The sequence below is a fragment of the Monodelphis domestica genome, chromosome 1 (assembly GCF_027887165.1).
Source record: "Monodelphis domestica isolate mMonDom1 chromosome 1, mMonDom1.pri, whole genome shotgun sequence".
Lineage (NCBI taxonomy): Eukaryota > Metazoa > Chordata > Mammalia > Didelphimorphia > Didelphidae > Monodelphis > Monodelphis domestica.
In genome coordinates, this window is record NC_077227.1 from 312,426,969 (window position 1) to 312,440,192 (window position 13,224).

The 13,224-nt window shown below is 34.8% G+C and overlaps 1 protein-coding gene across 2 annotated transcripts in view; it reads right to left on the bottom strand.

Moving 5' to 3' along the window:
• Positions 1 to 253: 253 nt before the first annotated feature.
• ACSL6 (acyl-CoA synthetase long chain family member 6) overlaps positions 254 to 13,224 on the bottom strand; it is an 87,143-nt gene continuing 74,172 nt past the window's right edge. For both annotated transcript variants that reach the window (XM_056811146.1, XM_056811145.1), the window contains exons 17-21: positions 11,159 to 11,275; positions 10,262 to 10,405; positions 8,715 to 8,816; positions 6,204 to 6,275; positions 254 to 4,166 (exon numbers count right to left, since the gene is read on the bottom strand). In XM_056811146.1, the coding sequence (XP_056667124.1) occupies positions 4,029 to 4,166; positions 6,204 to 6,275; positions 8,715 to 8,816; positions 10,262 to 10,405; positions 11,159 to 11,275 (573 nt within the window). In that variant the 3' untranslated portion in view covers positions 254 to 4,028. The remainder of the gene's footprint in view (positions 4,167 to 6,203; positions 6,276 to 8,714; positions 8,817 to 10,261; positions 10,406 to 11,158; positions 11,276 to 13,224) is intronic.

Here is a 13,224-nt window from a genome sequence, read left to right on the forward strand (position 1 = left end):
AATATTTCCATAAAAGGAGTATGAAGGGAAAGTTTTAAAAACTGATGGGGAGGCTTTAGGAAAATTTTGCTTAGAGTAAGGAGAAATGGGTAGTTAAAGCTTAAACTTATGCAACAGATGAATTGGACTTATATAGCAAGTTTAGTTTAGGTACAAACTCTGACTTATTAATGAGCACATGAAAAATATAATAACATTATAGAAAAGGGAAAAAGGTGTTTCTTAAAGGTCATTCAAAATGAATATGAGTAACTTTGAAAATTGAGATATCTTTATTTCTTTACAAAAGTTTTCATAAATGCATTTTATATTCTAAATATACATGCTACTATAACAAAACCAAAAATGTCATTACAATTAAGACACGTACATATTTGTGTAATATTTTAATCCCCTCACTTTTAAAAAAGTAAAATTAGAATAAGCAAAACTTACGAAAATGCCTTTTAAAAAAAGGTTGTTTTGATTACTAAAAAAAGAAAAGTCAAAATAATCAGTCAAGTGAAGGGTTTAAAAGCCACCATTATCATCATGAAAACTTTTTCTAATAGGACCAATATCACAGAGATTCATATCCAAAGTGCTTACATGCTTTTTCTTTTTTGCTCCTAAGGTGGTATAACAGAAAAAATCTCATTTCTGGTTTATTTAATTCTTAAACTTTAATCCCTTGCTGGTTGCAAAAATTGAAATGTCATAGTAAAGACTATGCAATACAAATGATGAACTCTTTGGACAACCAATATCCTCTTTTATTTCCATAGAAATGTTACTTTATAATAAAAACAAGTAAAAGAAATATAGCCAGCTTAGATATATGAACAGATATCAATTGTATGGGAAAGTCTTCATCAGTTCTTTTTCCTGAGGAATAAATAAGTTTTTAAGTGGTCCTGTTTCATTCAAAAATAGTACTTTTCTCCTTTCTTTACATTCATCTCTTAAAGGGTTTTATATTCAATACAAATAGATCAAAATTGTATGATTTACACACATGGAAAATAAAGGTTAAGTTAATTTTTCTTCATAGCAGAAAAATGTCATTTATTTTACTATGTATATAGTAAGATAAAATCCAAGGTGATGACACTGAGCCACTAAAACTGTTATTACCCAGTAAGAATTTTATATGTAAAAAATTCACGTTTGTAATGAAAAAAGTTTATTTTTCTTTTTTTGCAGTTCTGTAAGTTTAGGCCCCTAAAATGATTTATTTGAATTGTGGGAATTCACTATTTATTTCCAGGTTTTTAGCATATGGCAGATTGCAGGACAGCTTGCATATAACTGACATTGGATGCTATGTGCATATTCTTTTTTGTTGGAATTAACCTGAATGTAGATTAACAAGACAGCCTTTGTGGGCAAAGTGAATAAAATGAATTCAAGTTATATTTGAGAGTATCCATGGTACTGTAAAAGAATGTTAGAAATTTATATCTTCAGCAAATGATGAGAATAATAAGCATAGCTTGAATGAGAAGCAAGCTAAAAGGCTGAATGTACTTAAGACCAGGTTAAGACCCTGCCAGTTGAACAAGAACACTGTGGGATTATACCACCACAGTTAGTGAAATCTAAGGGACTAACAGTTAATATGAATCTGTTAAGGGATGGTTAAATATTTCCAGTATGGCTTTTTCCTATCTTGACTACTAAAACAATTCACCTTTTTCTGTCTAGATAAAGAATGCTGATTTGTGGCATTCAAGACTTGCACTAAGAAAATGTTGCCTTGATTGTCTTTCATTAGGAAATTAGGTAGTATTAGTCGATACGGACATATCAATGTAGCATGCAACATATTTAGGACCCATGCCATTCATTTCAATTCAACACTTGCTAACTACTCTCATTCTGTAGCCATATGTGATCATTTCTATGATTCAAGAAAGACAAAAACCAGTAGATCTGTGAAGTGAGAGAAAACTGGTTATATTTTTACTAATAATTAACTAGAGTTAGTAGGTACAGATAAAAATAGGGTTTCTCTTTTTTGTACAAAAATACTTTTGCACTTTTTTGTTCATGTAAGATTCTCTTGGAAATAAAGGTAAATAATGAAGTTCATACCACAGTGGAAGAACAATTGGAAGTAGCTTCTTTTTCATTCTGTTTAATTAAGAAACAAGACACTTGCCTGAAAAATTGCATCAATATCAGTCAAACAGTGAATTCAGCATTTGATTAGTCAAATTCTATATAAAGAAATATCAATGCAATATAGATGCAATCTTTTTACATTTTGAGTATTTCTCATCCATAAATGTAATTTGCCAGTCTGCATACAGCTAGTTCATTCATTCTGTTTATTAAACTTGCAAAAGCATGCAATGGAATTTGAGAGAAATGTTAAAGTATGTGACAGATAAGATAGATACATCAGATTTTAGATTGAAGGTTTAGTCCATTCCAGTCTGGGCTGAAAAACAAATATCAGATTGTTGCTTCAGCAGGCATTCATTAAGCAGGCCCACATATGTATGTAGATTCTAAGTGACTGAATTTATTTACAAAAAGTGAGGATCCCCTCTGGCCAAAAAGAGCATCTCTGGTTGCTTGGTTGTTGAATCACTCAGCACCTTTGCCTTCCAGTCACAGAATCTCTAAAAGGGGAAAAATATTTTGTCCTCTCTTTCTTGGAGTTCTAACCTTCCCAGGAGAAGAATGATTGTTGTTTAATTTAAATTGCTCTCCATGTTAACTGGGCTCATGCTGTATGAAACTGATGATATCCACATAGAGGACTTTGTTTCCCCATTGCAGAAAGAAAGACAGCCATAGTAGCCATAATATGAGAAAAACCATTCAGAGATGTTAAGAGATGGGTGGCCTTAAACACATTTCCATACTCCAAGCTGTATCATGGTATTTTTTTAGGAGCTATTTGCAGGAGGTTGTTGAACTCTAAATTCAAAACTATATGAGATGTGGAACCATATTTCCTTTGGGGAATGGTACCCCATCCTGTATAGTAGTATAGTAATAAGAAACCAAAGCTCTCTTTTCATCTCAAGCAAGTAAGTATTTTGCATATTTTATATGATTGGCCAGTTCCAGGTTCTATCTTAATCTATCTATGGCTAGATAGAACTGCTCATCTAATTGGGTTTGCTAGTGTTAGCATTCACAGTTTAGAGTGGATGACTGGAATATTCTAGCAGGGAGCTAGCTTATTTACATTAACAATATTCCACCCTGAGAAGTAGGTTGTTTTGTTGTTTGTTGTTGTTGCTTTCAAGTCTTTCTCACAGGGCCTTTTGGAGAGCCAGAAAATATAACCTGTAAGAGTTTGTGCCACTTGAAAGTCCATGAATATACAGACATCATCCTGGAAAGATGTTAGTAATATATCTTTCTGAGCAATCCCTGTATGGTTTACCCCTGGTTTTTTCTCATGATTATAACTAAGCGTGAAACAGAGATGACTTGCTCCTTGGCCTGAAATGTGTGTTGATCATGTCAATAAGGATTAGTTAATGTTGAGAGACATTGAAGTTCTGCCAAATGTGGAAGGTGCTTTCTGCTTTGAACAAGATTTACTATTAGAACAAGATTCATTAAACACCAAATTTAAAGACTTACATGTGATTTTTGAGTATGTTATTAAATGAGGTAGACCAAACTTGCCTAAGTACATGTTTCATCTTGTGACTAGCTTGCAAATAATTAGGTAGAATATTTCAATTATAGTTTTTCCCTCCATGTTTAATAGGATTTCTCTGAACATTGAGATTTTATATACACATATACTAATTTTAGTGATATACCATACTGGAGATAATGTCTTAATATCATTACATTGTCATATGCCATATTTGTAGCAGCCTGTTACAATGTCAGTTCAATAAAAATAAATGATGCTCAGTGATGATAGAGAAAATATTGTTAAAGATTTCTTGGAACAAGAAAGGCTCAGTCATAAGGTCAAGTGCTTAGTCACTTTCAAATGAATCATCTGACTGCTCTTTCAAGCATTACTAGGATATTGCTACACCGTCCAGTCTGTTAGGAACTGCCCTCAGACTTCACATTGAGGTTGAATAAAGCTCTTCTATTTGTTTTTTGAAGTAATCTCTCAGTTCTGGTCTCTTAGCCTTTAGTGTTGGTGTCAGCAAGCCATTTTGTACTGAGAACATGTCAGAGTGTATGTAAATAGCTTTAACCTGAAAACAAGACACAAAACATAGCTTTAATTAGAACTGGATACACATTCATAGCACACATAAACATCAGTAAGCTTGTAATAAATCAGAGTGGTTAAATATCACCAAGAATTTAAAAACTCAAAGTAATTTCCTCTGAAAGCTAATTTTTATGCTCATGTGGAATCATATTACAATTTCAGGTATGCGTTAGGATACAGTTTTCACCTTGCCTATTTCATCTTTCTTATTCATTTTAGGAGAAGGATGCTTCGGTTCATGGAAAGAAGAAAGCCATGGAAGAGGGAGCATGGTATAGTAAATGTAAAGTCAGAAAGACCTGCATTAAATTTCATTTCTGAGGAGGCAGCTGGATTTGTTTGAGAGCCAGGCAGGAGGTCCTAGGTTCAAATCTTGCCTCAAACATTTTCTAGCTGTGTGACCCTGGCCCTTAAAGCTCTTCTGCCTTGGAACCAATACCCAATATTGATTTAAGATGGAAGGTAAGGGCTTAAATTTTTTTTTCATGTATGACTCTGGGGAAGAGATTTAACAGTTTACTCATCAATAAAACAAAGGGGTTATATTAGATGACTTCTGAATCTATGAACTTTGGACTGAACTAAGCCGTGAAAATATCCTAAAGGTGAAGTTTTGGAAACAGGTCTAAACTTTGGGCTAATAGAGTTTTGCATGATTGCTGAGTTGCTAAAACTAGTTATTAGTTATCAGATGGAAATCGATTTATATATACAAATATGATTATCAAATTGTATGATATAAAATAAGTTGTAAAAAGTATTATTATATAGTGAAATATAACAAGTTGATTAATATCTAACTTTCATGTTGATGAATTTTCCACCTTGAATTTTTGGTTATCTGGAGCAGTTTTATATATTATTACGGATAGATTTGGATCAAGTGTGGTTCAGAAAAATTATTGGGTGATGAATTCACAAGAAATTATTACAAGAAAGCCAGTATTTGAGGCTACCCTTTACTTTATAGACTGACATGAGGGACCTACCTACATATCCATGTGTATGTCTCTTGACATGTATTGAGGCAGAGTAGAGGATCATTAATCTGCTCAACTGAGGAATTTCAGATAGTCTTTATCAAAAGAAATGCACCTAACCAAAGAGCCAGTATAGCACTTTCAGACTCCCTTAAAAAGAAAAATAAAGCAGGACTCAAGGTCTTATAGTTATTTTTGTGTCTGTCTTTTGCTAGGCTATAAGTTTCCTTGAGGAAAAGGATCATGATTTTACCTAAACTTTCTCTCTAGTGCCTAGAAAAGTACTATAATTAGGAGACATTTGCTAATATTCATTGTAATATAAAAGGAATGAGTATAGCATTGCCATACACTTTACTTCTTATGAGGACACGACCCTTACAGGAACTATAATTTTTTTTTAAGCCCTTACCTTCCGTCTTGGAATCAATACAGCTACCCTGCTGCCCCCAGGAACTATAATTTAAAAATCACGGTTTATGCCTTTCTAGGATCACTCAATCTACTCACCTGCTTAAGTCTGAACTTCACTCAAAAATGACAATTTGTACTCACAAAAATGAACAATATGGAAATATGTTTTTCATGATAGTACATGTATAACCCAGATCAAATCACCTACCACACTGGGATGGGGAAGAGAAGGGAGGGAAGGAGATAAGATTGATCATATAATTTAGGGAAACTTGTGAGAGAAATTTGTTATTACATGTAATTGGTAAAAAAATACATATATAACATATAAAATAAATATATATATAAATAAAAATATAATACAAAATAAAACAAAATGTATATATAAAAATAACTCTCTGGATTAGGGGTTCAGTGCCAAGCTGAGGAGGCCTGGCCCTAATTTGTTATGTAATTGCCATAGAATGCTTAAAAAATCAATATGCACAAAAGCTTGGGAAAAATACAATCTGAAGCCTCAGTATTGTTAGAGATTTAAGTTAGAAACACTAATAGCTATGATTTATTACTTAAGTAATATTAAAGCTTATTAAACAAAAGATCGCCTATTCAAAGGCCTTTACCTGTTCAAAGGAATGAAGTCCACTTTCTTTTCCTAGTCTTACCATATCATCCATTATAGCTTGCTTCAGCTCCTAAAATGAACCATATAAATTCAGTTATGAAGACAATATAAGCATGCATTTTAAAATAAAAAATAATGGTTTTTAAACAGAGGTTTATGGGAAATTACTTTTAGTTTACATAGTAACTAATAAATGGCCGTGTTCTTCAGTGCTCTTTTTTGGTATCATGTGGAATGCCCCCCATTCTCCCTGTGTTCCTGCTCCATTTCCTATGACTTCTTCTGAACATGGAAAAAATACTTAAACTTCCATTTAAATGGAGCTGCCTTTAGTAAGTGGTTTGTGTATGAATTCTGTTAGATTTAAATAATCTAAGAAATACCTTAGGGGTCATTCAGTCCAGTGTCCTCCTTTTATTTATATATAAAGAAACAGTCAGAGAGGATAAGTGATTTGTCTGAAGTCACACAGGCAGTGAGTGGAAGAGCCAAGTTTAAAATCCATGTCTTCTGACCCCAACCGAATAGTTTCTATTGCACCATGCTTTCTCTGTGGCAATGTAGGATGGCAGAAAGACCACCGTACTTTAGAATCAAAAGTACCTGGGTGGGTGGGAGTCCCAGCTTGCTTTCTAGCTATGTAATTGCCTTGTTTTTCTCTTCTATAAAATGGAAATTACAGTATCTGTGCTCTCTAACTTACAGGACCATTTATAAATAATAACAACAACAATAACTTGCATTTATATAGTGTTTAAGGTTTACAAAGCAATTTGCAAATATCTTTTTTTATTCTCACCATAACTTTGGAAGGCAGGTCTTTTTATTATCCTCATTTTATCGATGAAGAGACTATGACAGAACCTAAGTGACTTGTCCAGGGTCATATAGCTAGTAAATATCAGGGGCTGAATCTGAACTCAGACCTTTGGATACCAAGTTCAATACTCTGTCCACTGTGCTAACTTGTTGCTTCTGTATGCATTTTTAAGTTCAAATGTAGCTCTATCTGCCAGACATTCATAAAATTAAAAAGAGCCTAAATCTTCAGGTAGTCTGGGCGTCATAGGTTTTCTTAATGGTACCTAAGCACTTGACCTGGTGCTTCTAAGCCTTGGCTTTAACTGTGCTTTTAATTCCAGATGTGTTCTGCTAGTGGTATTTAGACAGTGCATGAATTCAATATCCTAAATGTGTGAATCATAGGTTAGTCAGATTTTTAGCTGATGGGAATTAGTTTAATCCTTTCCTGTCACTTTACAGAGGAAGAAACTAAACTATGTGAACAAGGCAATTCTGTGCCTCATAACACAGAACTCTTCTTACTAAAGATAGTTTTTTTCTACTCCTTTCAGCATTATACCTTGTCCTCTCTTTTCTTTGAGGAATGACATACCTTACACTGGAAGAATTTCTGTTCCTTTTAATTTTGTTTGTGATTAAGTACAACATGACATAGGAAAGACCAATTCTATAAAGACTATATTGCCCAGATAATGTCATGCATTTGAATGGAAAATCTGTCCATCAGTATGTATATCTGGGACAGATACGTCAGATGGAAAGTCAGTTGGATCTTGAATTGAAGAGTGAGCTAAATTGCCTTTAGGAAATGTAAAACTCTTTTAATGAACCCAAGTTTCTTGTAGAAATAAAACCCCATTTAAGAAATGCTTATTCCACCAGTGCAAAGAATTGAAAATGAATATCAAATAGAGGACAATGGAGGGGCAAGCATGTAAGCAACAAGGAACTTAAAATGAGGATAGGAATAAAAGATGGCATCAAATAAATGCAAGACAAAAAGGAAAGATGGGGTAATCAGATGGCAAGGATGAAGGATGATAAATGAATGGTCTCCACTGGTACCCTCTCAATGTTTGGAACAATAGAGGGAGGTTTCCAGCATATTGGCATCTGTGGCAACCTTATGGAAAAATAGACAGGAAGACTGATAGGATGGGCTGGTATGGATGGGTTTTTCAGTCTACATCTTTCGAAGGCCCTGTGAGTTGTATAAGTATACCTGTCAGATTTCATTTTCAACTCATCATTATAATAGTGCTTATAAAAACAAAGCCCACCTAATAGTTGGAAAGAATACTAGGATATGAGTCGGAAGACCTGAGACTGACTAACTATGTGACTTTGGTCAAGTCCCTTCCCCTCTTTGGGTTTCAGTTTTCTCCTCTTTAAAATAAGTAGTTTAGATTGGGCGACCTCTAAGGTTCCTTCCAGCCCTGAATTTCTGAGGTGATGATTTTTCTAAGTTCTAAGGGAAGCCACAGTTGATTATTATTGTTGCTGTTATTGTGGTTGTTCTTTTGGGGAGTTGGAAAGTAGGATGATTAGTCACTGAAAATGAGCCCTCTAGTTAAAAGCACATTGTAGTAGGGCTTCCAAAGAAGTCCAGATTTCACAAGTACAAGTTTTCATTGCTCCTCTATCATTAGACAGATAATTCAATATGCAATAATGTCTCTTAGAAAAGAATCTGAAAGCCATATACCTTGTCTTGACAGAGCTCTGCATACGTCCCATCAAATCCTCTCTTCTTCGCCCAACTAGGCATGACTTCAGAATCAGGCACAACAATACCCACCAAGAAGGCCTATCATTTCCCCACAGATTAAAAAAAATGGTTGTGATATGGATCATTTATTAGTATTCTTGAAAAATTCATAATGTTCATCTAATATATTCATCTGAATTATGAAAAATCTCTACAAATATAATTTCATAGATTAATTAGCAATCTAATTACTTATACTTTTAATTGTCATTTAATGTCAAGTTACAGAGAGCTGTACATCAACATGTTCATATCATTATGGTCAAATCTGACTTTGATTATATACACATTAATCTATAATATAACCTTGGGTTACAAGTCAAATGATTCTTTAATACAAAAATTCCTTTGCATTTTCACTCAAAGCTCTAACAATTCTGTGATTCTTATTTTTAAATTGTCAATTCATATGACCAAATAACTAGTTTAAACAAGTAAGAATCCTATTCTAATTATGCCAACCCAGTGACAATATAGAGAGGGAAAAAGAAACCGTGACTCACTTTTACCCTTCCTCCTCTAAATCTTTACGGTGGTAAGAGCACTATAATTAGCACTATAATTAGAAATTACTTAATAATACTTGTCAAATTTTCATATTTTTCTTCTTAATCACTTACATACCATCCTTAGGACCAGTATTCAAAGTATTGCTCTAATCATATGTAAAAATTCATAAGAATGATGACTCATTCTAATGAATGGGGAGGAAAGAGGAAGAATAATTTCTCTCCTTTTTAAAAAAACAACCCTTACCTTCCATCTTAGAATACTATGTATTGGTTCTAAGGCAGAAGAGTGGTAAGGGGTAGGCAATGGGGTTAAGTGACTTGTCCAGGGTCACACAGCTAGAAAGTATTGGAGGCTAGATTTGAACATAGGATCTTCCCTCTGTAGGTTTAGCTCTCAATCCACTGAGCCACCCAGCGGCTCCCCATTTCTCTTGTTTTGATGGAGAAATGGGGGCGGGGGATTCAGGTAATGGGAGAAAGGTGGACAGGATGCATATTCTGTCAGATGGGCTCAATCTGTTGGTTAGGTCCTTTTTAATTGCTTTTCTTTGTTATAAAGTGGTAGTGGTGATGGATATTTAACAAAAATTACAGTGTTGTAAAAATAAAAAAAAATCATTGACTAGAATTACGCCAAATTATTAGAATTATGATACTTCTGGACACACTGATAATTCAGAATTCCTTTTAGTTTAACATTATTTATTTTGTGAATAACTAAATTTCATTCAATTGTGTATTTCTAAAGATTTCTAAAATGACTAGCTCTGCCCTTGATAAGAAGAGCTTATCAGTACTTTTAATACTTTAATCTTTGGGAAAAACAACAGAGATTGATTTTGTGATTGGAGGAATGAGGAAGCTCACTCTAATTCAGTGACAACTACTGGAATGTTCTGATCTTTATGAATACTCCTGTTTCTTAGCAATATTGGAGAATAAGGGTATATAGTCAACAATTCTAAGCTTTACCTGTAAGCTGTCTCCATGCACGTACGTCTGAGCTACGGGTTCACTTCGAATGTAGATATTTTCAATCTTTTCTGGAGCAATGTATTCTCCCTGAGCAAGTTTAAATATGTGCTTTTTCCGATCAATAATTTTAAGAGTTCCTGTCTGTTGAGTAAGAGGAATGGTTGTTAGTAGAAACTAATAAATATTACAGTAGATTGTCTTTTTATCTGAACAGTTTTAACATACTATTCAAAACTCTCTTTAGAAACCCTGTAGCCAACCAGAATGTATGCTGTTGAGTAGATGAAGTGTGTTACAAAGAGAAAATAATTCAAATTGGCTGCTCAGAGAAATAAACAAGCATTTAAAATGGTAAAATCATAGAAATTTCTAGTCATAAAGGAACATTCAGGAACCTTGTCATGATCTCTTTTAGCCTTGTGGTTGGAATGACTGTGGCGACCTTTTCTGGTGAGAAATCAAAATAGTTGGACAATAGGTTTAGGAACTGAGGGATGCTATCTTATAGAATCAGGTACTATACAGAGACACAGGGAACCCAGATCAAGCAGCTGTTAAAGAAAGATGCTTGGCAAATAGGCCCAAGAGTATCATTTACTTTAGTTCATCAAGAAGCTCATGTCATCTTCCTTCAGCACAGTTCAAGAAATATTCATTAAGTATCTACTATGTGCCAAGTGCTAGGGATAGAAAGGTGGGGGTGGGGAGATACGGAAGACAGTTCCTGTCCTAATGAAGCTTATAATCTATGGGAAAATGTGTGAAAATGGCATCTATAAAACTTCTTTCATTCTCATTTCAACAACATGCAAGCTTGCTAAATAACTTTAATCAAAGTTGATGCAAAATTCCTTGAAATTACTCAGGGAAAAAGTGCAGGCAAATAATACCTACAGGTAACCACTTCCCAATATCTCCAGTATGAAGCCAGCCATCCTTGTCCAGTGCTTCATCAGTCTTCTCCTTGTCTTTGAGATAACCTTTGAAAACATTTGGGCCTTTCACACAGATCTGGATGAAACAAAGACCCTGTTAAATGATAATGGCTAACAAATTTTACCATCAACCTAGTTAAACTGTAGGGGAAAGCAGTTGACTCAGCAACTTGGCCTCCAGTCATGCTCCTTTCCCTCAGAAAAAAAAGGAAGTAAGACTCAATTCTCCATTTTTGGAATACCCACTTTCTCCCTCTGCCTTTCTGCCAGGCCAGTTTGATTTCTAGCTCTTTCATAACATTCCATTGACATTCACTACCTTGTGTTATTTATCTCTTTATGTGTCTATATCTAATCCCAATACTAAATTCTATATGGGCAGAGACCGTATATCATCCCCATATGCTCCACCACAATTAGGACATGGTCTGGGGCATAGCAGATAGTCAGTGCTTGCTGGCTGACCGAGTTCCTCTACTCTCTTGGCTCTCTTGACTCATCATATACAAATATAACGGAAACAGAATCAGAATCAGATATCAAATATAGTATAATGGAAACAGAATCAGAGTTTTTTTTTTAAACCCTTACCTTCCGTCTTAGAATCAATACTGTGTATTGGCTCCAAGGCAGAAGAGTGGTAAGGGCTAGGCAATGGGGGTCAAGTGACTTGCCCAGGGTCACACAGCTGGGAAGTGCAGAATCAGAGTTTTAAAAAGTGGATTGTTGCCATCCCTCTATTACTCTATTTGATGAGTAACCCAAAAGGAAAGCATAGAGGTTACTTCTGCCTGTTTCTACATTTAATTCTACAGCTAACCTCGGGAAAGATGAAATTGTAGCTGTGCAGAAGTTATTTTATTCAAGCTTGAGTCATTAGAAGTCACTTAAAAAGCACTGGGAAAATCCTACACTTGATTTGACACAAGTATAGACACAGAATTTGTGTTTGGTTGGGGGAATAGGAAGGAATAGAGGCAAAATGGCAAATACTTTTGATCACATGGGGAAAACAATAGAAAGAAAAAATCTCACTTTTTTGGCAATATGTGTAGATGATTACAGGTATGGATAGAAAAATGGAATTATGTGACCAAGACTACATTTTTACCTTACACAGGCATTCAATTATATAATTAAATGCACTATAATATCCTGGAAATTATACTGGATTTGAAGCCAGGAGACCTGGATTGTAGGCATGTCAAAACTTCGCAAAGCATTGGATTTCTAATCTGTAAAATGAGGATAATCCTGGATAGAGGGAAGTGCTTTGTAAATCTTAAAGCTCAACCTACAGAAATGTGAATTATGATGATAATAAAAAAGGAGCAAAAAAGGGGAGAATAATACCAGCCAATATATAAAAGAAATCCAAAGAGGCATCCGTTCTGTTAGCATGCAAAATTTAACTACAATTGTTTCTGTGCCATCAAAGAGACTGTGACACCCTGCTGCTGTATCTCTGTGTTTCAGCTAGGTGGCTCAGTGGATTGAGAGCCAGGCCTAGAGATGGGCGATCCTGGGCTCAAATCTGACCCCAGATACTTCTTAGCTGATTTGCCCTTAAATATTCTTTTCACAGGCTTGTAGATAACTCCAACACCCAAATACCTGAGAGATTTAGGATAAGGAGGAGGAAGCTAGGGGACAGAGCACTAGGCTTCATGTCAAGTTTTGCCTTAGATAAAAAGCTGTGTGACATTGGGCAAGTCACTTCACCTCTTTTTCCCTCAGTTTCTCCAACTATAAATTGGGTATAATAATGCTACTTCCTGCCAAGAGCTGTTATGAGGCCCAAATGAGATATTTGTGAAGCACTTAGTACTGGGCCGGGCACTTAATAGGCCTTATGTAAAAGGATATTATTGTTGTTAATTATTTTGATTGTCATTTGGGCCCATGATATTAGTGAGGAGAAGAATTAGATGTTGACTGGGGATAAAAGTTGGAATTAGAAGTTGGGAATGGGAATAGGTACTGAGCAACACAATGGAAGATAAGAAATGATACTAGGGATTCGAG